We start from the raw sequence: 27,715 nt of genomic DNA on the forward strand, positions 1-27,715 counted from the left end.
AGCAGAACTAGCGGATGCTAAGGACCTAGCTCCGTCTACTTGCTGGGCTAGTGACCGGTTTTGATTAGAGTGCTTGCGAACTGTAATCCAAATGTAAATTTGACTAAGCTATAGCTGATGTACTGACTCCGGAAGACAGTACACAGTGAGTAACAGATTAGTTAGCGTACTCGCAACGTTACTTGGATGATGTTCAGGTTATTGACGTAGCTGAGTGTCTAGCCATTAGCGTCTTTCAGCACAACTGTTTCACACTGTGAAACAAAACAAGACTGTTGAAGAATAAAATTAGCGATATTGAGCTGTTGTTGAATGGCTATTAAATTTGGAAATAATGAGTAACTCAAGGCTAATGCTGTAACATGACCAGATTAGCAGCAGACTTGTTAACATCTCTATTAGCATCTAGCTAACGAACAGTATATAAGCAGTGCAGGACAGGAAAACACGACTGTTGCCCTCACACGCAAAAGTGCGGCTGCCTTTCTTCCATTTGGCCTGCCCGTCTGTGACACCGATATAGAGGCCTTTAAGTATCAGATGAAATGCGGAAATGAAGAAAAGCGCTAACGTGTCTTTAACTGTCACAATAATATTTTGGTGTATATAGTTTATAGCTGATGGTAAGAGCACCGGGGTTTTATTTAATGTTACTCAAAGCTAAACGCTTTTAGGTCGCATTATATAATTGAAGTGAATTGCGCATTAACTACAATAGTTATTCATACTTTTTTGAGTTGACTAAGTTTTGCAGGTGTAGCAGACAGTGTGGATTATATTATAAACCGAGTGGAGTGCTGTAACAGCATAAACATGAGACGGAATATGAGACAGTGATAACAACATGCTGAAACAGAAGACAGTATGTTTACGACATGTACCGTTAGCAATCTCAACAGACTGTGCAGCCTTGTTACTATGGCAGCATCATCAGAGATAAAATGGTGATACATTTAATGACCCACATTCTGTATTTAATTCGATTGATTTTTACTCCTGGTTGAATGTAGGCAGATGAGAAAACGGTCTGTGCAGCTGTAATGGAAATCCTCTCTCCCTGATCCAGTTGTGAGTTGGTCAAGGTTCCCTTCCAAGTGAACAAGAATACAAAAACGGCCAATAGACAAAGCATTTAATAGAAATACATTTCTGTTCATATTCACTTATACTTCTCACACTGTCAATAGCATAGTATAGGATACCACTGCTTGATCCTAAATGAAGTCCAAACAACAAAATTGTTTGTTTACATATCTGTTTGTCAGGAAGTTTTAAAATAAATGCCAGACTTGCACAACCATATAAATTAATATCATAAAAAAAAAAAGCTTGTTTATCATTTTTCAGTCAGTGGGGAACTAGTAACACACATTGAAAGCTCTAAGGCTGTATTTGTGAGTATTGTGTCTTGGGTAGCTCTGTTCCATAAAGGAGCCTTTCCACCCACTGCCTGTTATATAGCCGTATACTTAATGAAAAGTAAGAGAAGATTGGTATATTGCCAAATTTGGTGTATTAGGTTAATTCAGGGTATAGTTTCAATAGCCTGCTAAAATCCTGCATTGCCAGGATTTCACAAAAGGTTGACACAGACCACAGAATCACCTGCTATCAAGGTTTATAAGCGATCTATTGAAAGTTGGGGTGGACGGTTTAGCAGAGCTCAAAGGGCACTGAAATGAAAAGGTTGTACTGCCTGTTCAGAAAAACCTGCGCTATGTTAACTGCACTTTTGGAAGTTTGACTTTGATACAGAGCTATAAAAAAGCTGTGTAAGAAGATGGGAAGGGATTTTCCGTGCAGGAAAGAATAGTGTCATTCAGTTGAGGTGAGCAGGTGCGAGACAGGTTGACTATAATTAGACTTCAGGCAGTTCCTGGTGAAGTCAAAGAGCGATTGGGCTCAGAGCCTGCAGACGATGCTGTTGTCTAATCTAAGAGTGGTAATGATGTTACATCATGTGGGCATGACAGGTTCTGGAGAATAGGGAAGACTGAACTGTCTGTGTAACTCTTATAGATGGTCCCTATGGATGTTAAAAGGTTAAAGGTTCCCTTTGTGGATACAGGTTAAATGAAAGTGCACTAGACTTGCAACTATAGAGTTGAATCTGTTATTTCAGGCCACTGGCTTCTGAAGTAATGTTGCAGCTTAATGCACCCTTAATAAAGCTGAAATGCTTTTATTTTCCTGGGAAGAGGTGTTGAAACAGTCTGTAGATCGACCGATATATGAGCACAGTGTTTTATGTTGTAATGTAGACTTTTCCAAGCAGGTGCTCAGTAAGATAATGTTTTCCTCGAGAGCAGTGGTTCTTATCAACAGTGTTGTTACATGAGAAGCAAAAGCGACTCCAAACACTACAGAGCACAACATCTGCCCTCCTCTGTGCTGCTGTGTGTGTCATGCCTCAGTGGAGGCTGGAGAATGGATCAGGCGCTCCATTTGTGTCATGATGACGGCAGCTGTTGCACTCACATCAAGCTCATAGGGCTTGATTCAGTTGAACTTTTGCCTTTTTAAACTTCTGACTTTCTGCCAGTTTTTGTCCCATTTTTTTTGGGCTTGCCGTGGTATTCCCCAAATTTACCTTCTCTTGAAAGTTTGTAGGATGTTCTGTTCAGTAAGTTTAACAGTGTTAATGTGGTTCAACCCTTAAAAGTCACAATCATCCATATAATATTTTTATTTAATTATTGGCAACATATGTTGTCAAGAATTGTATAAAAGAATGAAAGTTTCACAAAGCCTTTGATCCGGTGTGATTTAAAAAAAAAAAAAAAAAAAAAAAAAAAAATTTATGCAATTTATTCAGTATTTCTTTTTGTCAAACAAACCTGGATGCAAATAATAATAATGTTGTTTATGCAGCAGTATGTGTAGCTGCACCACAGTGTACAACAGACAAAAGATTTAGACATACTTACTGACATATCTGATCTATAAGATGTGTAAAAAAGGTGTTTTACCTAATACACATTGTTAATTAAAAGCCCCTTGATTGGTGGTCCAGTGATGATAATACCTCTCACAGAGTGTTTCTGCCATTGTCATTAAAGAAAACCTGCAGTCTCGCTGCTGTGTGTGTAGGCCTTAGAGCTGGCTCCAGTCATTCACTGTTTCAGTGTTTGTAGTGTCACTCTGTTGGCTCACACAGTGTTGTCCCATTGTCTCTGTGGACTCTGTGTAAGCAGCATTCTCCTGGGACATGGAACATTATACTCAGTTGCAAACTAAGTGTGTGTTGTGTGAACTGGTATACAGCCAGTTCCCTCGGTTGTTTTAGATGTAAACTGATAGTGGTCTCACCATAAAGTTTCTGGTGTGTGCGCATGAGCAAACTGTGTATATAGTTGCAGAAGAAAAGGTCAAGAGTTGACACAGGGAGCTCAGACCTCAGTTCTGGGAAGAAGGATCCAAGCTGCTCTGGCTACAAATAATAAATTTGTTTACATGGGGGCCTTAAAGCACTGTGGGAATGCACTTTGGGGGAAACTGTGATTTAAACTGCAACAAAAATATGGACCTTCCATCGGACTGTCAAGCAGCTTGCTGACAACTACGCATTAATTATATACATGCTTCCTATTTCAGCCTTATTTTGTAATGAAAAGTGCAAAAAAAAAAAAGTGTTCTCTGGTTTTATGCGGATAAAGCAAAGTATAGTATTGTATTGTAAGAAATCATTTAAATGTTTTAAAGCAGTGATGTTGGTTTTGTTTTCTACAGGGATGTGGTCTCACACCATGACAGTACAAGACTACCAAGACCTCATAGATCGAGGATGGAGGAGGTGAGTAGCTGTCTCCTGGTTTCAGTTTGCACAGTTACATAAGCACCTTTTTGAATTTTGTCATTTATATAGAAACATCATGTTGAATATCTCAAATCATTGATAATGTATTTTGCAGTTAAGACTGTTCTCGTTTTCAGAAGTGGGAAATATGTCTATAAGCCCATAATGAACAAGACATGCTGTCCACAGTACACCATCAGGTAATGAAATTTCGCTCATCAGAATTTCCTTCACAACTGACAAGAGCAGAATAACATGGAACACATGAAGATGGCCCATGGCAGATTGACTAATAGTCTTTTAAATATTTTTGTAACAGCAGAAATATATGTAAATGTATGTTGTTCTAACCAAACATTTACCTTTGTGCTCTCTGTCAAGGTGTCATGCAGTGAAATTTCAGCCTTCCAAATCCCACAAGAAAATCCTGAAGAAGATGAGCAAATTCATTTCTAAAGGGGAATTACCAACAGGACAGGATGATGGTGAGAGTATTTTTATTTTCATAACATAGTTATTAATATCCGTGTATTGTCTGATCATTTTCTCTGTATTGGCATTGTAGATCCATGAAAAAATGGATAAAACAGCAGTCACTCAGCTGTCAGCAGTCAACGCTGTTGCACTGTTGGACTGCAAATGCATCAGGATTCATGGTTGAAAATACATTTGGAGTTGGGCACAAACTCACAACAGGGTTTGTACTGTGGCTCTGTAGACCACAGTATCTGGTGTAAACGATACTGATTTTTTGCCTTGTAGGGGAGCCAATGGACTCTGTGTGTGAAGAAGCAGGTCCACGGGAACCGAGTAAAGTCTCTCACGCAGAAGTGAAGTGTCCTGTAGTGACAGACATTCAGAAGGAAGTAGCAGAGTGTCCCGCTATCACAGAGGTTCAGAAGGAGGTAGCTGACGCTTTGCCCACAGGCTCAGAAATGCCAAGAAAGGATCCTGTATCTGTTCCGGATGGAAGAACGACAGCCACACCTCCAAAACCAGGTAAGAAATCTAGTTCCCTTTCAAATGGCTTTTTTTTTTCAATATAAAGAGCATGGACCATGAAGTTAGAGCTGCAATGATTCATGGATCTAAAAAAAATGAATCTGCAACTATTTTGATCATCACTTGCATTATCACTACATAATTTTTTACAAGCAAAAATGCTTGGGCAGTGGGAAATCATAGCATGCAGTTTTCAAGATTTACTTATATTTTATACACAAAACAATGAATTGATTTATCAAGTAAATAAATGGCAGATTAATTGAGGGTGAAAATAATCTTTAGTTGCAGGGACCATATGAATCCTTTAACTTGTATACAGCAGCATAATGCTAAATATATGCTGGTTCATGCCACCTTAGTGTGAATGTGATATTACAGCAGCTGCATGTATCAGTCAGTTAATGAGTTATTAGAGCAGAGAGAAGAGGCTAAAAGAACGTAATGGCTGACTGAGTAATGGAGTGGTGGCTCCACTACAGTTTGTATAATGCTTATGCTAATTATTATTAGTGTCATCAATCACTCAGGAACAGGATATCGTAGATTTCTTAAGATCTTGTGTTATGCTGAACGCATTAATTACTGCATGTATTTATCTCATTAACTCTCTTGTAACACCAAGATGTTATAATACCATCTTGGTAGGAACAGGTGGAACTTTTAAATTTACTGCATTTAATATAAGTATTTTGTTGGGGATGATGATATAGAGCAAATGAAAGTGCTATTTATTAACAGGTTAATCCCAGAACTGAATAGTCACTATTCAACTAGCCAGCCACGACTTTACACAGGACTGTGAATGATGGTTGGTTATTTGCTTTAAAGGAGCTATTTGTAAGATTTGCTATTGCTACATAGCAACGTTACCATTAACAGCTGTTTACTTACCAGTCTAGAAGAAACGTTGGGAGTTCAGCCTCAAACTTAATTCCTTGCTAACCAGCTAGCCCTGGCCCAGTCAGACTGTCTCGTCACTTATTGATACCGATTCACTGTAGTGTCCAGGCTGCCCTGAAGAAGTAGCACTTCTCGGAGGGACGTATTATAACTTCTTGTCTTGTAAACACAACAAAGGCTGAAACTCTTGGCAAGACTGGTGAGTAAACAGCTATTAATGCTAATGCTGGCTATGTAGCAATACCAAAATCTTCAAATACCTCCTTAAAGAGGCAGGTTGAATAGCCACAATAAAATCTCCTACATTTACTCTTAAGACTTGTCCTATCCTGACTCCACACAGTGTTGTCTACTCAGTACTTATTGTGTCTCCTAAGAGCAAGTGGCATCATGCTGTGGTTCTTCTGCGCCTACCAAAAAACTTGTTTGCTGTTTTCCTTTTTTTATTATTCATTTTGGATTTATTGAAAGTGCATTAAGGATGACTTAAGACATAGTGACTGTAGCTTTAATGACAATCGATGGCAATCAATTGTAAAACCGTCACTGTGGTTTTCTGCAATAGCAAAAGCACCATTGTTTGCCAGAGGGTGTCACTGTTCACCTTGTAATAGACTCCACTGTGCAGCGGCCTGGTGAATGAGGCTGCAGTGTCCTCAGTGTTTTCAGGAGTGTGTCTGGTTTGGGCTTATCTGTCATGTTCTCCAGTACAGGATATCCTCACAGCCAACTCACAGTAATGAATTAATAACACTCGTAGTGAAGAGATAATAAACTCCCCATTAGACACAGGAAGCAGCACTCCTAACAAATGTTCTTGTTTCCTTCACCACTTTTCACCTACTTTCTTTTCCTCTCAAACATCTAATGAGAACACTCATCGTCAAAAGACAACGACGTACTGTATATTGGAGCAGGAAGCTTGGTACTGGCACGAGTCGATCAAGATGCAGACATAAACATACAGAGAATTTTCAGCAGTGCCAGTGTCCTCCTGCTCTTACACCTGTGTCAGCAGCACCACGCTCCTCCTGCTCAGACTGTCAGAAACAACAAGCTGTTTTAGGAGGCTAGCAAAGAGGAAGCAAAGAGGATTTACTATGTTGAGCCAGCGGTTCTCCACACCCCCCTTATTCACCTCCAACAGAAAACACCTGGACATATCTCTCCTGTAGCTTTATGACTGAAGCGCTTTATAGCTTTGGGCAGGTTCCAGCTCTCGCTTGAGAAAGCATGGCTCCCCATCTGCCATATATCGCACATAAAGCCAGAGGTAAACAGGTACAGAGGGACATATGGAAGGTGTTTTTCTTTTTTTGAAAGCTGTGTTGGGATCTGTTTTTGTGGGAATCAAAAGTGAAACATTCGTGGATTTATTTGTGCTCCGTCTTGAAAATAAGTCCTTTATCAATTCCGAAGACAGTGTAGCAGTAAAGAAGCTTAAGTCTGGGGAACTAGTCAATACTGAAATGAAAGATGAAACTATTTTAATTGCGCTGAAGGGACTCATTTTGTAACATTAACAGATGCACTAAATATTTATTTTAAAATGATTTTTTTCCAAAGTGAAATAATTTACCAGGGTTAGGGTTTAAGCAAGTCGAGCAAAGAATAGTGTTCATCAGTGTGCTGGTGCAGATTGTGGTATTGGTTAGAGTGGCAGCATGTTGGTTGATGACCCAAAATTGTGGCTTTGTAGGAAGCAGTGCAGTGTGTTTTTTAAGTAGGCAGAGTTGACAGAGTGGTGGTATAACATACAGTTACCCCATAAAAAGACACTGCATCCACCCATGTTAGTATTTTAGTGGCTGCTCACAGATAACAGATATCCTCCTCCCACAGTAAATTAGTTTTGTGGCTCTACGTGTTTACATGCAAGAAAGCAGTATGTCACAATTCTAGCCAGTTTACTCTGATTGTGAGAGTCATATTTGTGCCTGGGGAAGCGGGGAGGGAGAGTGTCATAGCTTTTATGAAGTGCTAACTGCTGGAGCGAGAGCATCTGTCTTCCACAGGAACTGATCTGTCACACTTTATCTTAACCATGGCTGCATACGCTGTCCTCAGAAGTACCTGTGTCTGCGTGTGAGAGAGAGAGAGAGAGAGAGAGAGAGAGAGAGAGAGAGAGAGAGAGAGAGAGAGAGAGAGAGAGAGAGAGAGAGAGAGAGAGAGAGAGAGAGAGAGAGAGAGAGAGAGAGAGAGAGAGAGAGAGAGAGAGAGAGAGAGAGAGAGAGAGAGAGAGAGAGAGAGAGAGAGAGAGAGTATAGTGAGTGTGTAATTATAGGGAGAGAGAGGCACGTGGACGAAGTGATCGTGAGAAATGCTTCCCTTCTTTAGTGACTGTTATTGATACAAAACTCATATCTCAGAACTATTGAAATAATATCTATAAGGAGCTCTTGCTGTGATCCACATTTACTATTCACAGGATAGCATCTTACAGTAGACAATAAAGGACTTTAAATTTGAGTCAGCTGAAGCCGAATGCTGCCAGTGAACCTTGGCCAGTGCCAGAGTTTCCCTCTCCACTTGTCAGGACCGGGTGTCCCCCTCTTCCTTGTGACATTGACGGAGGAGAAACTTAGTAAGTGAGCTAATGGTGACGGCTGGCAATAAGACAAGCAGGAAATGGCTCTCGTTTCCTTATTGCTCCAAACAGGATGTGGGCGTGTAAACTGTTGACATGGGATGCCCGGAGAGCTGGAGGGCTTGGCAAGAGCCCAGGAGGAGGAGGAGGAGGATGAGGAGGATGAGGAGGATGAGGAGGAGGAGGAGGAGGATGAGGAGAAGCAGCAGAAGCATGAGGAGGGGCACTGAGAGAGGGAAATGGGGAGAGACTGAGTTGCTTCAGTGAATGTTCATGTTAGTCATGTTGAGAGAGAAAAACGGAGAGATTGTATGAGTGTGTGTTCTGTTAATAGAAACCTCAGGTGTGGCGAGCAGAGCTACTCATTCAAGTGTCCACATCACACCCTTGGATTCATTATATCTTCTGTTTCTGCTTCTTCTCTTCCTTTTATAAATACACACTAGCTATCTGCTAACTACTTGGACTTAACTACCACAGACCATATTGTTTTATAGCCTCCTAAGCCATGATGTAATGTAAAGACTATTGAGGCAGTGAAACAAGAAAATTACTTCCATAGGGCTCTTTGTTGAGACTGGCTTCTTAGGCAGGGGGTACACTAAAGCAAACATGGCAGCTCATTTGCCCAGAGGGGCAGGGAAAAATCCATCAAAAACATGGTGTAAGATTCACAAAATCTGTCCCAAATTTGAAAATCATCAACGTGAGCATCTTGAAGTTACCCCTTTTTATACTCCTGTGTTAAGTGTTCTTCAGAAGGCAGCATAAAAGCAAAACTTTTCATCCACACCCTGAAAGGATTTATTGAGTTATTTCTTAAGTGCCTATTTTTCTGGAAAAGCTTTGAAAATGTGATGGCGTGTCTTTTGCACAAAAGCAGATTAACAATGATGTTTTTTTTGTAGCACTCCTCCTAACCGGCACCCTCTTCCCTTCTTCTCGCTTTTCTCTGAGCTGCAGGGATGGGAGCTGATCCTAGCCGGCCGCCATGTCGGAAGGCCAAAGACTTAAGGAAGGAGCGACGTATCCAGAAAGAGCAGATGAGACAACACGCTGACGGGGTCTCCTCTATTGTCTCACCTACCCCAAGCACCCCCACCCAGACCAACCAACCCAAAAATCTGGAAGATTTCATCAATGAGTCATTGCCTGACAACTCTTCTCATTGCCTTGAGGTGAGCAGAAATAAAGAGTAGCTGCTTTGTTTTCTCTTTTTATGTGACTTGGAATAAACATTAGCCTATTGTGATGATTCCAGCTATCATTAAGAAAAAGTGTTGTTGGTTTAGCTTTCCGTCTCCATAATGTTTGGATTCAGTTAGCTTGAAAATTTGGTTTCATAGAGCCCTCTTCCCTAGCCCCAGTGACTTCACCATGTGTTTATGTGTGCTGAGAGGATAGCTGGCCAAAGCAGAGTGGAAAAACCACCCCTTCCCAGTTCGAATTCAACCAAATGACAGGCACACCACACAAACTGGGTCGCGTTACCCTGCTGATGACATTAAAACCACAGCTCCCAGCTCAGCCGGTACGAGAGGACATGGAAATGAACTATTGGCAGGAAGCAGCACAATGTAGAAAGATCCCTGGCGAAGGCCTCAAGCTGAGGTTGGTAGTGTAACGTCATTCTTGGTCTTGACCAAGATTTGAGCCAGATGCAGTGATGAACCAGGCAGTGTCTGTCTCGTCTCTGTAGCCCCTGAGACTAGACTTCCTCCCGCTTCGTTCTTTTCAATTGGATTAATTTGTTTGCCTGCAGTTATGGTTAAATTTCACTAAGTGGGGATGAATACAAGGTTATCTTTTGCAAATGAAGGTTAATAATATATTTTACAAGTGAAATAATTGAGAGATGCCTGTATTTATTAAAGAATATGTGGCTAAAGGAACAATTTGGATGATAAGCAACTTAATGAATCAATGTGATGTTGAGTCTTGGCTTTCTGAACTGTTGACTGAGTTCAAAGAGGCTTTCACACCAGCGCCAGAGGATAGCTGTTTACACAAGAGCAATTAAATGCAGCGCAGCTCAGTTTGACCCTAAGCACGTCCATGTCACGCTATTTGACTGATGGGAAAAAGATAAATGTGACATCTTCGAAAATAAATATAGTCAGGAAAAGGAAATTTGGTGATTAAACATCCCTTTGCCTTGGTGGTGCCATAGGCTCACCTTAGTGTGAAACTGCTCAGTTGAAATTTTTCTCTTGACATGTTTGTTACACAATCTGGCATCTGTGGTACTTTTGAAGTAATTTAAATGCAGTGCAAAGAGATAAGTGACAGTGACAGGGAAGTCAAGTTCAGATGTATGTACAGTCCCGTAGTAACCTGTGTCCGGGCTTTAAATGCAGCTTTGGTTTGACTATCCACCACCAGGGGTCAGTGTGAGAACGTGATTCAGAGCCCCTCAGGCACCTCAGGAAAGTGTGGAATTGTTCATCCGCTATTCTCCTCATGAGTATTGTCTACCATCACCACACTTTTCTCATTAACATAATGTCTCCTCTGTTATATTACTTTATAATGGTGTAGTGAAATATTCAGGTTCAGGGCAGAACATGTTTCAGTTAAAGAGAAAGAGAGAAAACATGATCTTTCATTTTAATTAAAGCCAAACAAAAGCCACTGGTATTATGTGGCTTTATTTGAACATTCTTAAAGTGGTCAAGCATTTTAGACTTGGTGTCAAATTTCAAGACTGTTATGAGAATTGTTAAAATTTCATTTTCATGCTTTCCACCAACTGCTGCAGTGTTGGTTCACCAAAAGGATTTCAGCCTATCAAAATATATATCTAGCTTTAGTACAAAATTAAAGAGACCGAACTTGAGCATTGTCCTTTTATGTAAGAGGCCCAACGTCTCTGTTTGACTAAAGGATGTGGATGCCAAGTGGTCATATGAGAGAGACCCGCTTAGGTCCAACTCAAACAAACCCCAGGTTCAGTTCCTCTATCCTGTCCGTCCAGGGGATTCATATGGCAAAGCCTCTGTGGCCAACAAAAGCTTCCAAACGAAGAGACGGTTAATTAAATGGGGCCGGAGGATGAGAAAGTTGAATTCATCTGTAGATTTTGTGACATTAGCAACACTCAGCCAAATTTTCTCTCCATCACAGGCTTCTCCTGATCCTCCCTGTTAAGACTGATTTATAGCACTGCATGGACAACATTAAGAAATGCTGTGTGTGAGGTTGCAAATGGGTCTTAGCATGAATATCTTTATGCCTTGGTTTATTATGCATCTATCACATGTATATATGGATTCATTGATTTGGTAACTTGCATGTTTTTTTTGTTTGGTTTTTTTTGCTAACTTGGGGTAGGTTAGCTGAGCATGAACTCATTGCACTTGAAGTAATAATTCAAAACGTAAACAAATTTGGTTTGTGGTTTCTGTTGGACATGATCAGGATGAAGAATAAAACGACATGGTGAAGCATTGGAAATGGGCTCATACACACACTACAATAAATAGGCTAATGATTATTCCTGCTTTTTCTGCAACAAATGTTTTTTTTTTTTATGTGCAATTTTGTGTCACAGTGGAGATGGACATAACTCACCCCACTCTGTACTGTTCTTGTTCTCCCATGAGTTGGATGTTTTTGAATTTGTCTATAAAATGGTTAAAACTCTTAATGACACTCAGCTGCAAGAGGGTGGGTTTATGTCAGTCTCTCTCTCTTTTCACAGCTCTTTCACACTTTTTCTCTCTTTGATTTTTTTTTTTAAATATACAGTATATCCACTTATGTTATTCTCAGCACTTCTTATCCATTTTGATGTTAACCCCTTGTCTGCCCATATTCTTTTTGAAGGTGAGGCTAGTGCGCTCCAATCCCCCTAGCCCGCAGTTCAAAGCCTCTTTCGACGCCTCCTACCAGGTGTACAAACTCTACCAGATGGCCATTCACAAGGACCCTCCTGACAAACCCTCCGAGAGCCAGGTCAGAGGGTGGGGGCCGCATAGGTCAACCTGCTTTAGGGGCACTCAGGGAGGGGGGCAGAGGGCTGAAAAGTTTGGGTGCCTACAGGGGCATCAAAAGGATTTTATCTTGCTCTAATCATTTGGTCCCTTTTCAAAATTTCAAACTTTCTATATCATATAATAGATAGAGAAATTTATCATTGGTTCAGTTGTTCTTTGTTGTAAGCGCCAGGTGTGATTCGTATGTTTATGATGTTTTTATACATTTTTTTTAAACAAATGCAACACAGGGAGTAATATTTTTGGATGTGTCTGTTTATTTGTAATTATTATTTACTTAGTAACAGTATTTAGTAACAGTTAGTCATTGTTAAGTTTATACTTTAATTATGTAATGGGTATTGTTTTTACCTTTTTTTTTTTTAATTTTAAATCATAATGAACCACAGTCAGGACTGCACCTTAGATATCTACAATTGGAAACAAGATTGGAATTGGTAAATAATTGGTGCTTCAACTTTCCAACATCAAGCCTCAGGGGGAAAAACCAAAATGTCTGTATGAATGAAAAAAAAGTGAATTAACATGTTAGTATTAAAAGAGAGTGTATGTGTATAAGAGCGTGAGTCAAAGGGAGAGGAAATGGAGGGGAAAATGTTTCCATACGCCACGGTTGAGAGCAGTGTTTCTCCAGGTGTCGGAGTTGGCCCTCAGTCGACCAGCAGGGTCGTTAGTCTTGAGTTGTTTCAGTTTTTTTTTTTTTTTTTGGAGGGGGGCGGGGGCAGTTCATCAGCTGAGCGCACCCGGCCTTCACACATTTACCTCGTCTGTGCCCCCCCCCCCCCCCCCATCACCCTACCCTCATGATAGTTCCCTTTGTCTGAGATGGAATCTCATTTCAATTTAGGATTAGGTGCTGGTAATGAGATTTTAATTATCTTTGTGCGTGCAGTCTGTTTTACTCTGTTTACTTTCTTGAGGCGTCTGTAGTGTGGGAAGAGTCTGTATGTGTCTAGCTGAGATGATCCATTCAGACACGAGTCTGGATCTCTGCTGCTCTGGACCTTACACGCAGAGTGTTGAATCGTGAGTTCACAGTTTTCTCCGGGTGATTTGTGGTAGACAAGCTGGGCAGTGCACTAGCCTCATCCTCAAGTTGCCTGACATCTTACTCTTTTAAAAACACACTCTCAGTCTCCTAGAATCCCATTGGTTCTTTTTTTTTAAATTCATGTGTCCTTCTTGTTCAACAATCTGATTAAATCAATAAATCAAGTCTCAAACTCAAAACAGACCTTCTGTGTTACCAGCTGGCCTCGAGGACTAGGAGACTGATGTGAACCCTAAAATGTCAAAGCACTTGTATAACACTGTTGTGTAAAACCTCTACTGCTGATTCCTGCATTGTTCATTCCATCGAAGCATCTATCCTTCCTCCCCTTCTTTTTTTAAATTCATTTTCTAATTACTGTCTTCGCATTCATTGTCAACCCTGATAAAACCTCCCTCCACCTTACCGCCAATTTCCCTCCACACCCTGTGCTTGAAGGTGAGGCTAGTGCCGGTCAGCTTTGAGGACCCTCAATTCACAGCGTCCTATGAGCAGTCAGTGGCACTGTACACCCGCTACCAGATGGCCATTCATGGTGATGACCCCAGCGAATGTAGTGAGAGTGAGGTACTGCATGATTATTTTTCCACACCTACTTTAGGGCACGACTGCACACGCTTCTTCCAGCTTCATACACGACATAACATTCACATGAGAATTTGCTGCTGCTGTTTTCTGTTGATTTAGTGTCAAATCTTTTGGATTTTGGAGGGTTGAATGTAAGCACTTAGTAGCCCTGGTAAATAATTAGGATCATTAAAATGTTTCTACTGTACGGTTAATCATTATTCTTGTGTATGCGTAATGTGTAAGCTGTAATTGTAAACTCTGTAAACTAGAGAGCGAGAGGGTTCACCAGTTTATGCAGTGAATGAGACGTATTGTCCAGAAATGAATGAGAACAGGAAACGCAAAGAGTAACCAAGTATAAAGCCATTACGTTTAAAAATGAATTTATAAAACACAGTAAATATTAGAAATTATATACGCATGGTTCTCTTTCTCCAGATTATATATATATATAAGAGGAGAAAAAGTCTAGTCAGGATGCAGAATTGCTGGACATCCTTTCTAACCTGAGAGGGCCTTTTGTCCCTCAGGGCTGGAAAAACAACCTCCCCCTCCACCCTCCTGCCAGCAGGCCTCAGTAAATTACTGAATTCTCCAGCTTGTAAAAGTAAGGTAATTAATAAATAATAAAAACTGTCAGATTGGGCAGACTGTGGCAGATTCTTTCCTAGTGCCATAACACCAGCTCTATTAATAGGGAGTGTGTGTTTGTGAGTGTTTGTGTTTGTGTGCACAGCTTCAGCTTTAGGTTTATAACTGGACAGGGATTGGATGGGTTCAAGAACTAGAGGAATAACATCTAAAATAAATAAAAAGGTGTGAGCTGCACAAACAGTTCTGCTGTCTGTTTGGTTGCCCAGAAAGTAAAGTTCTTTTTTAATTGATGGTCTTTCCAGGTTGGATACTAACTGAATGTAGTGTTGTGTAAAAGCACAGAGTGAATTAAGGTTGGGTTCATTATTTTTACAGGTGAGCACGTTCATTGTATTTCATCTTGACGTCTCTACCTGAGGGAGTGGTATAGGGAAATTTTGACAGGGTTTAATAAAGATGATAAAATGTACAATTCCTACATTCAGGCATTTTCTGTGCTTCATGGAGATGTTCTAGAGGTGGACTCTAAACAAGTCCATACAAGACTTCCCTCCTGGCATCAGCCACTAGACACTTCGGTGTTGTATCACATTAATACCAGCCTTGTAGATGTTTTCCTCTCCAGGTTCACTGCAGTTGATTTATACACAACCAGCCCTAATTATTCCCACTCAAACAAATTTAACTTTACTGTATTCCCCTTAGTTGGACTCACTACTATGACAACCACTCCTGAGCCCACAGTACTAAACGCTGCTGATTTTATTTTCTTGCCCGTCAAGCTCCCGGTGAACTCCCCTGTTCTCTTCCCAGAAGCTCAGAGCCCCCCCCATTGTCCTGTGGCATTCATAAAGAAATGGGAAACACATTGTTGATGTGGTGATGGCACATTCTGGTGCCATGCCATTCTAGGCCTGGTGCTGCTACCTAGGAAGTTGGGTCATTTAGTATTTACAGAGGTATTTATTAATCTATTAAAGTATTACCTAGGGACAGAATGTGGAATACCATCAGCCTGGCTCTGAGCCAGGCGATAGGAGAGATTGTGTGTTTGTGCAAGTTGAATTACCCTGCCAAAATTGTACTATCATTAGACAGTATGATGTCCTAGAGCGGAATGGCTTTATTTGTTTAAGGATGCATGCATTTCCTGTCATACCATGACTGGAAGGGAGCCAGACATTATTCCATCCACATCCAATCCTGGTTTCCTGACAGAGCTGAAGCACATACTTGCAATTATTTAGACATATGCACATATACACACATATACACACACACACACACACACACAAACACACACACACACTCTCACTCACACTTACTGTTCTTAACTGTTGTGCTGAGCCGTGACTCTGAGTTCCAGCACATGTGGCATTCATTTTCAGGAATACAAATCCTGTTAAATCTGTATTTACTCTTGTTGATGGCTAGAGTCTCAACCAAGACACGTGAAAAAAGAGAAAAGTATATGGAAAAATAACTTTTGGCTGAGATTATCCTAAAGCTATTTGCAACATGCTTATGCACAATAATGAAAAATTCAATGTAAGCTGTAAGCAGCTTTATCATCATAGATCTGCTTGCAGCTAGGTTCCTGAAGCTCCTTCATACACTCTGAGATCAACAAAGATCTAGTCAGCAGAAGTTTGGGATGGAGAAAAAAAACTGTGTTGGGGTTGTTTTTATTGTTTTATAATGTGAGACGGAATACAAGCACCTTGTCGCTCAAATAAGCACAGCAATTTGAGCAAGTAAAGAGCACAGTGACGAGGGGTTTAAGTGGCAATTAGGTTTAAGCAGATGTGTGTGTTTATATGTACTGTATGTGCGCGAGTGAAGACACGACAGCTTGTGTGTGCATGTGTGTTTGTGTATGTGTGTTTGTGTGTGTGTGTGTCTAAGAGACGGCTGCTTGCCCTCCTAATCGTACACAGATGAATGTTTACTATAGGAAAGGGAGAGTTAGAGAGGAAGTGATGGACTCCATGTGTTGGTGATGAGAACGTTCCAGAAGGTACTCTGCACTCGGCTCCGTTTACAGGCATATGTGTTGTTGTATTAGAGATAGAGGGAGAGAGGAAGCTGAGATTGTATTCACATGTTTGTTCCCTTATTGTCTTCGGTGCTTGAGTGACTGTGCCTACACATGAGACTGTCTGTCTCTTGCAGAGTGTGTTTGTGTGTGTGTGTGTGTCTGTGTGTGTCTGTGTCTGTGTCAGCCTTTCAGGACCGTGTGGTCTGTTGTTTGTCAGTGACCAGAGAGGGGTCAACCTTGCCAGGCTCCAGGAGAGCAGCCTCACCCAGCCAAGCGAGGTTAACGCAGCAGTGGAAGGCTGCTGTGCTCCACTGCTTGTTCCTGTCGGTGTGATTACCCAGCAGCCCCCCAGCAGTAGGAGGAGGAGCGAGGTCCTCATAGGTGTCAGAACTTAACATGACACACACACCCAAGTTCACACACTTGTACACTAGTAATCAAATAATCAAATAATACAGCGTTTTACTACCAAGTCCACTGGAGACTCACAGCAGCCAGTGTCGTAGCATGGTCTCTATAAATGATGTCATCTAATAACTGCAGCTGTTGGTAAACCGTTTAGTTTTCCTTTTTTTTTTTTGAGAGAGAGTTTTAAACAAAAGTTTCATTTGTGCCCCTCAGCAGTATTACACATTGTGAGGCTTTGCTGTTGGTAATTTGTTGACTGGCAAAGCAGTAGTCACTGCAGAATTAGGAGTGGAAAATTACACTTTACTGGCATTGGTTACACAGGTGGAGAACTCAATAAGAATGTTTTCGCATGAGCAAGGATCACTGTCGACTAAACAGATGTAGTCAGTCTGATTTCCATATTGGTCATGGAAAGTGTGAAAGTTAAGCAAAATCCTTTTCTCTTCAGCAGGTGAATGGAATTTTAATACATTTACATTAAATAATATGTATGTATTCTTTCTGCATTCCCCTCTACTCCTCTCCACCCTGGCGTGAGGTTGAATTGAGGGAAAAGGCGTGTTGCACAATTTGTGAGACTGTTACAGCTCAGCACAGCACCTCTCAGCAAGACTTATATGCACTGCTGCAATGCATGAATTGTTTTTTTGTTCTGCAAGTTCTGTGCTCGATCCTTATATTTTATAGATTTGCTTATTTTTATGACTCTAACTTAACTAATATTTTATGGATTTAGTCATTTTTTCTGATGAGAATCCAACTCGAGTGGGCGAGTCTGAAAGGCAGTGAAAACTGTTTGGGTGTTTGCCTCAGGCAAAGGTAAAATAGAAATGACAGATGACAGCGCATCATTCTTTAGCTCATGTCTGCCAAAACAACCCCCGTGTTGGAGAACACTGTATTAGTGTCACCGACACACACATCAGCTGTGGCAGACAAATGGAGAAACACACACTCTTTTGGATGAGTTCAGGCTACTGGCAGGACTTTGAGTTGCATCTAAGCCAGGACTGTCCCACCCAGTGAACCATGCCTTCAGCAGTCATCACTATTACTAGCTGTACTGCTGTGCACAGACACACTAACACACAAACAGAGGATGTTGGTGTGCTTGTGGGAATTTCCAGTAACCCGTCGAGCATCTCGGTTGTAACGAGAAGGAACGGCCGCCACCTCTATATGGCAGTACAGAGCTGCCTCATATAAGAGGAAAACCAAGATTTATTGACAGAGGATCTGCGAAAGACCAGTCCTGTTCCAAATACCAGCAATTGTACTGGTCTTTTTACCCAGTTACTAGTCTGTTATTTGTCACTGACAACATTTACTTCCGGTTAACCCACCTCAGAGACATGCAATTAGCATGTGTTTGAATGTAGATTTGAAGTGTCCAAAGTGCTATTTTCCACTCTGACAAGAACAGGATTACAGGGGGGGGGGGGAGCAAACTCTGACTTAGTAGAACTTTGGGGAGGTAATGAAATTCCTAAAATCTGCTCAAAGTATCAGCCATTGGCTATTTCTGTCAAATATATTGCCATTAATAAGCCTGTATAAGTCAAACCCAAGCTGGAGTCGGGGTTTGAGTGAGGTAAACCAAGAAAAAAGCAACACATTAATGGCAGCCTTTGGTTAATAAGGAGTGTCATTATGTTACCTCCTATTTTATGAGCCATTTTACATCATTTATATCCCAACCTTGTTTATTTTTTTCATTTATATCCCGTCCTGTCTGGACCCTTTGTATCCTATGTTTATGATACTCTGGTGTTATTCTACACCCGTGTTTCACTCACTCACGCAGACAGTGGACCCGAAGTTGAACATAGCATACAGTATACAAACGACGCAGCTGGATTGTAGCATTTCCTTGTGAAATATGAAATTGAAACATGTGTTTATGAGTGTGTGCGTATGAGGGTGAGATAGACTTGAATAAAGCTGTCCATCACTACTCCACTTTTTTCTCATTATAGAATGGTTTTGGCCCTAAATGTGGAAGCGTGCTATGTTTGTCCTCCAGTCCTGCAGGTCAGCTCATCTGTAAACACACTGCTCTCAACTCTGGCGCAAAAAAAAAAAAAAAAAGAAGGAGCAAAGGAAATAGTAGAGAGAATGGAAGAAAGATTTAAAGTTTCCACAGACATAAAGTCCCCCAGTAATTGGTATCTGATGTGCATTTTTAAGCGTGTTAAGAAATCTGCTATTTTGACATCAGCGACGCTGCGTATTTAAGCTGTCACTATGTCCTCCCTGGACTGTGAGCTTTAGTTGATAGGCTAAATGTTTTCATTTGTGAAAATACAATCTTCCTTTTTATGCCCCTTTGTGAATGGGGGGGCTGCATTTGATATGTGACACCTGAGCAGGGAGAAAACAGGGAGGGATAAACTATGTAGGACAGCAATGGACGCATGTATGGTTTTCATTTATGCTTTTTCTAAAAGGTTGGTGACCCAGAGAACTAACTGTTTTTCTCTCTGTTCCCCCTCCCTCTGTCTCCCTCCACAGTTCCGGAGATTTCTCTGTGATTCACCACTAGAGGTATGTATTTCCTTTGGCCTGTTGACAGTTTAATAAAACCCCTTTTTTAAATGCCTCGGTTCATCCATATGTGTTACCTGCAATGATTTGCTCCAACAAAGACAAGGTCATCCCGGGGAAATTACTGTCATAGATGAAGATAATGATTTTAAAAATGTCCAGCGTTTCAGTATTTAGTTCTTCATCAAGCACACTCAAGAGGGGGATAAATGCACACTAGTTCCCCCTCATGCAGCACATACCTACCCACCCACCTTCGCTCTATCTCTTCAAGAGCCCTCCAGCTGGATCGAGGGGTGGGTTAAGGGATTCAGGAGGGGGTTTTGTTTCATATTGGAGGGGCTTTAATTTAGCCCCGTTGAAGTGAAAGGGGGGTGTTGAGGGAGGAAAACGGTGAAATGTGGTGTCCAGATTGCGTTGCGTCTGTGTTCAGCACAGGGTCTTCAGATCAGTCCTTTCTTCTGGCCTTGACAGAACGGGACACACCACACACTCTTCACGTTGTTCGGTGTGGTACAGATTACCGGCTGATGAGGCAGCTTCGTGGGCACTAATTTGGGACCTAACAGATGGCTATTGGTCTAGTTAGCAAAAACAGGGAATTATTTAGGCTCCATAGGAAGTTTGATTTCAGCTTCTGGTGCATTAATTAATACAATCTTGCTGGTAATCTGTTTACAAATTAAAGATTTAGCCGGTTATGATATGAAGGATGTTGATGGCATCTGGAAGAGGATTTGTAGTTAAGATGTGCATATTCTCTGTGGTCACTGAGTGAGATGTAGGTGCATCCAGGCATCACTGAGTGCTGAGCAGGCCTGGTGAGCTGCTGCCTTCAGAAACACCAGTGGACGTGTTGGGTCAGGATAATTACACCAGCAATTAGACCCAGGATGGGCACTTATAACAGCCACTTTAATAGGATTGAGGTCCAAGAGCACACACGAACTGACTGACACAGAGACACACAAACACACTCACTCTGTGCTGCCCTGTGGGCCCCCTCAGGTCTTCACTAATGAACATCATTAGTGTTTATAGGAAACAAGCTTTTATCACCTCGTCAAGGCAGGCGTCCAGGCACAGTGAATTACACAGGTCTGCGCGCACACACACACACACACACACACACACACACACACACACACACACACACACGTGCGCACACGTACTGTGGCCTCACATATCTTCCTGCCTCCACTGTCCCCTCCTCTGAGACTGATTCAGGGGGCCGTCTTCACTCATTTGGCCTCCTCTCGCCCGACTTGTTTTTATTCCTTTTTCTGATCTCTCTCTCTCTCTCTTTCTCTCTCTCTCTCTCCCTCTCCCTCTCTGTCTTCTCCAAATGCTCTCCATTTCAGAGTTATTATGCGTGGCTTTCTGAGCTACCTCTGCGTGTTGGCCTCCATCTGTCTCCAATCAGGGTGCTATTAAAATACACACACACAGACACTCACCACATGGACCTGCATACTGTGTGGTTGATCAGCTCACATGTAAGCCTGCATTCATACAAATGTATGCAAACAGCATACTTAAAAATTCAACTGCAGCTAATTAGGAGCCAGGTTGTCTGACTTGTTTGTTTTTTGCCCTGCTCCATTTTACCAAAATTGCAGAGGATTCGTGCTGAAACTCAGACGTAATTAACATCAGCTGTTACCGATTCCTCTGTTGTTTTTTTTTTGTTTTTTTTATATTTAAAACAAACAAACAGACAAGTAAAAACACATTTGTGCTGTCTGATAAACAGTGGCGCATCAGTGCCCGCAGACATGAGCAGCAGTCGTGCAGGTGTCTCTCGCTGCACTTGGCCTTGGCGAGGTCAAGAAACTCTGGGTTTTATGGGCTGTGCGGGGTTCACGCACTCATTCTGTTTCTGTTTATTTGTCTTTACAGCCTCCTAATGTGTCTAACCTAGGGGCAAACACTCATTAACAGAGGTGTCCACCAATTAGTCACTTTATTTTTTTATAGACCCAGGCCCTTAGCCACTCCTCTGAAACTCTTTATTTGTCCGTCTGTGTTTCTGTGTGTTCACTTCCCGAGGAGGAAGAGGATGAGAATTCTCATGATGTAAAGTAAATGAAATACACATCAGCAGGAAAGGCACCAGCTGACATACCACACTGGTGAGCACACAGACTTCACTGTACATGCCCCACCTGTAAGCCAAAAGCAGAAAAGGTCTACTAGCTGCATCTAGAGTGAAACAACAGACTCTTCTGTAAATGAGTTAAATACTAAAATAAATTTCACTCTGTCCTTTTAAAGCATGGGAGAAATGCGTACTGTTGCAGAGCGACAATAAGAGGTGCTCATGATGTGAGCTGTGCTACACCTGCAGCCTGTTTGCAGGTGTTGCTCGGGAGAGATTTGCAGTTGTGTGTGGATGCACATTTGTGAGTTAAATAAGGAGAGAAAGTTTACAATGTCTTAGTTCTAGGGCTGAAGAATTAATTGTGTAGCTACAGATACGCCCTGGGCCTGCAACTCATGTCCTCCAGACATAAGGGAACATACTTGTTTGGTACAAAACCCAACAAAAATGACATCATCATTTTATTTCCATGTGTGAAAATGCAAAAATGACCATTCCAGCTCACATTTTGAGGCATATCACAAACGCAACATCTGCCAAAATAATCGCAGTGTGCTTTTTTTGCAAACCATTCAGCCCCAGTTAGTTCTATAGTTGTTGGTCTGTGCCACAATCATAACATCATAACAGCATAATTGCTACAGCAGGTCTAACAACAGAGTCACACAGAGTTGAGGTTTAGCAGAAGAAAAAAGTGGCAACATGGTAAACACTGCTCCTCCACTGAATGATTTCCACCCAAAAGCAATTATTAGCAACTGAGCAATTAATAGACTTAATCTGCTTGTTTATCTACAGCAGTTAACTGTAGTAAACATGTTCAGCACAATTGACCTACGAAACCACACATCACAGGAGTCTGCTGAGTGTTGTAGTATTACTTGGAAATAATATGTTTATTATCCACATGAAAAAGCTTAATAGGTAAAGACATGCTACAAAAATAGAAAACAGAAAAAGTACAAGGAAACGGGGAATAGAAATCAATCCAACCCCAAAAATTATTGTGTAATTCACAGATTGTTGTGAGGAAATGGGATAAAGTCACAGCTATTTCCAAAATCTGTTCTTCAACTGATATCTGACACATCCAAACCCTCTAAGCAGGAGTCAAGCCTAAAACAATGTTCAAAACAGCTGTGGTTTCATCACATTAAATAAAATGTCTCCCTCTTTGTCCAAATTGGGGCTTTTGATCAGTGTGTCTTTTCAGCCCCATATAGTAATGTCCTTGAAATGTCACACATGAGTCCCGTAAAGCCACTGAAGTCATTTCTACAAAATGTTGCAACCCTTGCGATTTACATAATTATAACAGCATTTTTGTTGAAGTTTTTGTTAATATACAATCATGATCTAATTCAGCAAGGTATTTTTATTGTACTTAATACCTCAGCTCTGGGCTGTAAAGTGAATATCATATATTGGATCCTTGTTTCAAACAGTTTTACATAATGAGCTGCTCCGATAAGTGTCTCTCTAAGCAGGCGAAACAAACCTCCCTGCTCAAATGGCCCTGTGTTTAAGCCATATGAGAGTGATTTGGGGCTGCAGTGGAGGATCTGGGGTGGTTTGATGTGCTCCAGAGAATGTTTAGATTGTTGTCACAGCGGCAAGGACACAACCATTAAGCTGTCGTCTGAGGTGACGCACGGGTCGGTCAGACAAGATCAGCCTTGAACGTGGTATGAACTTATAAACAAACATACAGACCCAGGCAGCCATTACTTCTATCACGCTGGCATTCGCGTTCATAGAATTGTGCTCGAGCATGTATACTCGAGGTGAGGTAAGAAAAATCTCCCTCTCTTACACACACTGATCAGCGCTCAGCTCGCTCTCCTTTTACTTACAACCTCTAAATGATGCCGAGGGGCCTCTGACAAAGCCTCCAGTGTTTCTGGGAGTGCCGGTGCCAAGAAATAACAGGCTGCCTGCTTATACAGACGGACAGTTCCCCCAGACACACACACACACACACACACACACACACACACACACACACACACACAAATACACAGCGACGTAGAGTGCAGTGCTTGCTCCAGATGTGGTGTCTGTCACCCTTCAGCAGCACCCCCAGCTATCTCCTCCACATAACGGTTCATTTTTATTCTAGGTTCTTCCCTCTGCCAGTCATTTACAGCTAATGTGCAGTAAACCCACATCATCTCTATGTCATATCATATGTCCTGTGATGTGGAGGAGCATTTAGACGATGTAATCATCCCTCCCCACCCAATTACCCACACATAAAAAAAGAATAAATGGACTCTAGTGTACATTGTGTCAGACATGAAATCAGACCTGGGTGTCCAAGCGCCTGAGCCGGAGGGATATAGTTTTATTTATATTACCAGCTCTGCTTAAGAAAACCTTACATGGTGCAAAGGAGGAATGTGGCACACAGTCACCCCATTGGTGATGTTCAGCCCTGTGGGGTCACAGAGCTGCAGGGTGTGAGTGTGAGTGTGAGTGTGAGTGTGAGTGTGAGTGTGAGTGTGAGTGTGTGTGTGTGTGTGTGTGTGTGTGTGTGTGTGTGTGTGTGTGTGTGTGTGTGTGTGTGTGTGTGTGTGTGTGTGTGTGTGTGTGTGTGTGTGTGTGTTTGGTGAAATTTAGAGTGTGGGCCCAGTGTACACGCTGGATAAGAGAGCTCACTCTCTCAGTGTTGTGATAACTAGCAGCGTCTGCGCTATTTAACTGGGTCCAGATGAAAGTTGGCAGAGGAGAAGGATCCTGTTACTCGTGTACTGAAGACAGGCACACACACACACACACAAACACACACACACACACAAACATAAACCAATACCCTAGCTTAACATGACTTTTAACCCTAACCCCAAGCCTCTCGTCTTAAGCCTCTGTGATAAAAGCAGTCAAGCCACTTGATTGAAAAACCCAGCGTGCGGATCCCTATGAGAAACTCCAATGTGTGTCAAACACTTAACTGTTTTATTAATGGGGTAGACTGAGGCACGCGGGTGCACACCTACGCCCACATTCTTTCATGCCTCATGGAGAGAGCAGACACAGACATATATAGGAGAAAGCTTGGCAACACTCCACTACCGCCTGGTGAAATGGATTTTGCTCATGCAGGGTCTTTTTATTAAAAAGTCCTCTCCTGGAGTGTTTCTGTGACCAGTCCCTCCCCACCCCCCAAAATCCACCCTGCTCCTGCTCTCGCTCCACATTTGGGAGCCATTAGCAGGCTGAACGTGAGGCTACTGTACACCCCCACACATAATGCGTGAGGCCTGGCGGGGAAAAGCCGGGGTTATAATACACCATAGTACAGGTGTGTGTATATAAGACAGAGAAAGTAGATCTGTAGTAGAAAGTGAAAACAATCCTTTTAAATACCACATTCTCATTCTGCTGTGATTTATATGTTTTACATACAGCCTCTATTGCACACAAGAGTACTGTTACTGTTTTGACCAGCGACCACTTTCCCTTACTGTTTTTCACTCTCCTCTCCACAGGCCGAATATTCTCCCGATGGGCCCGAGGTGGGCTACGGCTCCTTCCATCAGCAGTACTGGCTGGACGGACGCATCGTGGCCGTGGGGGTGATCGACATCCTGCCTACCTGTGTGTCTTCTGTCTACCTGTACTACCACCCAGAATTTGCCTCAATGTCTCTAGGCTCCTACTCTGCTCTCAGGTTGGTTCCCAGGACTTTGACGAGCCACCTCATCCCATTTTTTGTTGTTTTAAAAGCCTTCTCATATGAGATGATGATGGAGAGGAATAGTCTCCTAACCAGGGACAGTGTCTGTGCTCATGTTCCATAAAATCAGGACCATGTTTTTGTTTCTTATCAATATCTGCATTTTTCACAGTAATTGTACTATGTCTTTAAATGAATAGGGCCAATGCAACATGTATCTCCCTTTAAGGAGGGGTAATGCTGTTCTTCTCATTGTTGAACATTCTCGTCTTGTTTTTTAGCCCTATTTCTTTGTTCTTTCTTTTCTTCTTCCTCTCTTTTCATTCCCTCATATCTGCCCTCCTCTTAACCTGCTCTCTCCCGGACTCTTGATCTTTTCAGCCCCTCCCAAATTTTTTTTTATCTTTCCTTAGAACTGTATACTATAAGTGCCATAATACTGTAGGTTGGGGAAAAATACCTCTTTCTTCGCACTTGATTGGCTGAGGCAGTGCTCTGTTTGTGGTTCAGCTGACGACAGTTCTCTCTGCCAAGATGAAATAAGAGATCACACACACATACACTGCAGGCACACGTATCTGGCGTTTCCTGTAAAATGTAACCCAATAATATGAGAAAGGCTTTTTAAAATATTTCTGCACAGATGTGCGAGACTGGGTGATCTCCACTATAAAGTTAGTGTGTACAGGTGTTCGTATGCGAGTTGCGAGCGTTCAAGTGTGTGTGCATCATGCACTAAGTCAGCCTGGCAGTTAGAACAGACAGGCTCTGCTCATATAGAGGGAACACCCTGGTCATCATAAGCACACAGCTCCTCATCACTTATTATTTTAAGAGTCTGACTCCAAGAGTAACAGAGTGCTCGGTGTGTGGAGGAGGCCTTGGAGAAGGGAGCCAGCAGGACTGAAATCCTCCCGCTTGTTTACAGACACCAGAACCCAGGCCTTTGATCAGGTCTGGACACTCCCTAGTCTGCTTGGCCTGGCTGACTCTGTCCAAGACTTATTGTACAGGATGCATGTGCACAATCCCCCCCCCCGCACACGCACACACACACACACACACACACACACACACGCACACACACTAAAGAAACATTCATTACATGAGATAGTTTTGCTTCTTCACAGCGTGACTGGAACCTGGGCTGTTCAACCATGTAAAAGTGTTCTCCTTTAAAGAAACTGCATTTAAAAATCATGGAGGAATTACGTGTAAAATATGTAACAGAAGTTTATTGTTGTTGTAGTGACAAGCGGCCATGGAAAGGTTGTGGAAAGACACGGAAAAGTTTTTGGATTTTATACAATGCCTTAGTGGGAACCCTGATTTGTTGGGGCATTTTTCCCCAGTTGTCATCTGGGAAAACAGGTGTAGAGTTTGGATGATGTTACACTTCGGGTTAAATATGTATGTTAGGCTTCACAAAACAAGAACAGCACTGTGTGCATTGTGGTCTTCTGTGCAGCAGCATGTGTGTGATTCAGCAGTAGGAACAGGAGAGGGGGGTGTTGAGAAATTTCTTGCAGGAGTGTAGCTCCTTCTGCCTCAGGCCCCGAGGAGAGAAGTGAAGAAGGAGGAGGAGAAGAAAAGAGGCATATAATGAGGTGCCTGCAGCACTGTGTAGGAAACGCAGCTGGTGTCCAACCTGGATCACTTTCTTATGGGGATCTCCTGATTATATTGTGCTGCCCCTCATCCTGATCCAAGTCCTTAAATACTCAGCATTTGCTGATGTGGCATCCAGTCCCATGTTTTTTGATGTACATGTATATTTTTTTTTTATACACAAGAAGTGGCAGAATGCACTTAGAGCCTGCAGTGAGCTTATATTGAAATGAGATTTTGGATTTGGATTTTTTTTTATTTTCTGTCATTTTCTATTATATTTTGTATAGCATCTCATATTGTTGTGTATACATTTTAGAGGAAAGAAAGCAGTTAAAGTTGTAAATGTACAGTTCAAGTCTTTAAAGGTACCTTGCACCTGCAAAATTTAGCAGATGCAAAGCAGCATTTTTTAAACCCGAAGAGGCTCTGTGCACATGGCTTTCTCGCTGCCGCATCCTCTCGTATCAGTGATTGGAACTGCAGGCTGCTGTTTTGTTTGTTTTGTGTGCTATTCAGTTCATTTGGCTTTAACGTGCTCCCAACTTTGTACACTTCCAGTTTTTAAGGGATCCCGATGGAGCATTTTTGACAGCTGCTTAGCCAGAGTACACAAATGAGGGATTGGAAATGGATCGAGCTCGACATAGCGATTGCTTATCCATCGGAAAGGCCTGGATTGGCCCCATCTTAATCCTGCAGACTGGCTGTTTTATATAGAGTACATAGATATACTGTGTGAGTTCAGGCTATTTTCCTTAGTTAAATAAGCTTCTGTATCTTCCCACCACTAGTAGCTCACTCTGTATTTTATATCTGGCTAATCAACACTATTCTTG

The 27,715-nt window shown here is 41.9% G+C and overlaps 1 protein-coding gene across 3 annotated transcripts in view; it reads left to right on the plus strand.

Annotated features, from left to right (window-relative positions):
- Window positions 1-27,715, plus strand: part of LOC130181646 (arginyl-tRNA--protein transferase 1) — a 50,309-nt gene that overhangs the window by 204 nt on the left and 22,390 nt on the right. For 2 of the 3 annotated variants that reach the window (XM_056396010.1, XM_056396008.1), the window contains exons 2-9: window positions 3,730-3,793; window positions 3,934-3,996; window positions 4,178-4,281; window positions 4,559-4,795; window positions 9,252-9,466; window positions 12,114-12,242; window positions 19,459-19,491; window positions 25,081-25,262. In XM_056396010.1, the coding sequence (XP_056251985.1) occupies window positions 3,730-3,793; window positions 3,934-3,996; window positions 4,178-4,281; window positions 4,559-4,795; window positions 9,252-9,466; window positions 12,114-12,242; window positions 19,459-19,491; window positions 25,081-25,262 (1,027 nt within the window). Of the gene's footprint in view, window positions 1-3,729; window positions 3,794-3,933; window positions 3,997-4,177; window positions 4,282-4,558; window positions 4,796-9,251; window positions 9,467-12,113; window positions 12,243-13,772; window positions 13,902-19,458; window positions 19,492-25,080; window positions 25,263-27,715 lie in introns of all 3 variants that reach the window. The other variant, XM_056396009.1, reaches the window with a different exon arrangement.

The sequence above is a fragment of the Seriola aureovittata genome, chromosome 14 (genome assembly GCF_021018895.1).
Source record: "Seriola aureovittata isolate HTS-2021-v1 ecotype China chromosome 14, ASM2101889v1, whole genome shotgun sequence".
NCBI lineage: Eukaryota > Metazoa > Chordata > Actinopteri > Carangiformes > Carangidae > Seriola > Seriola aureovittata.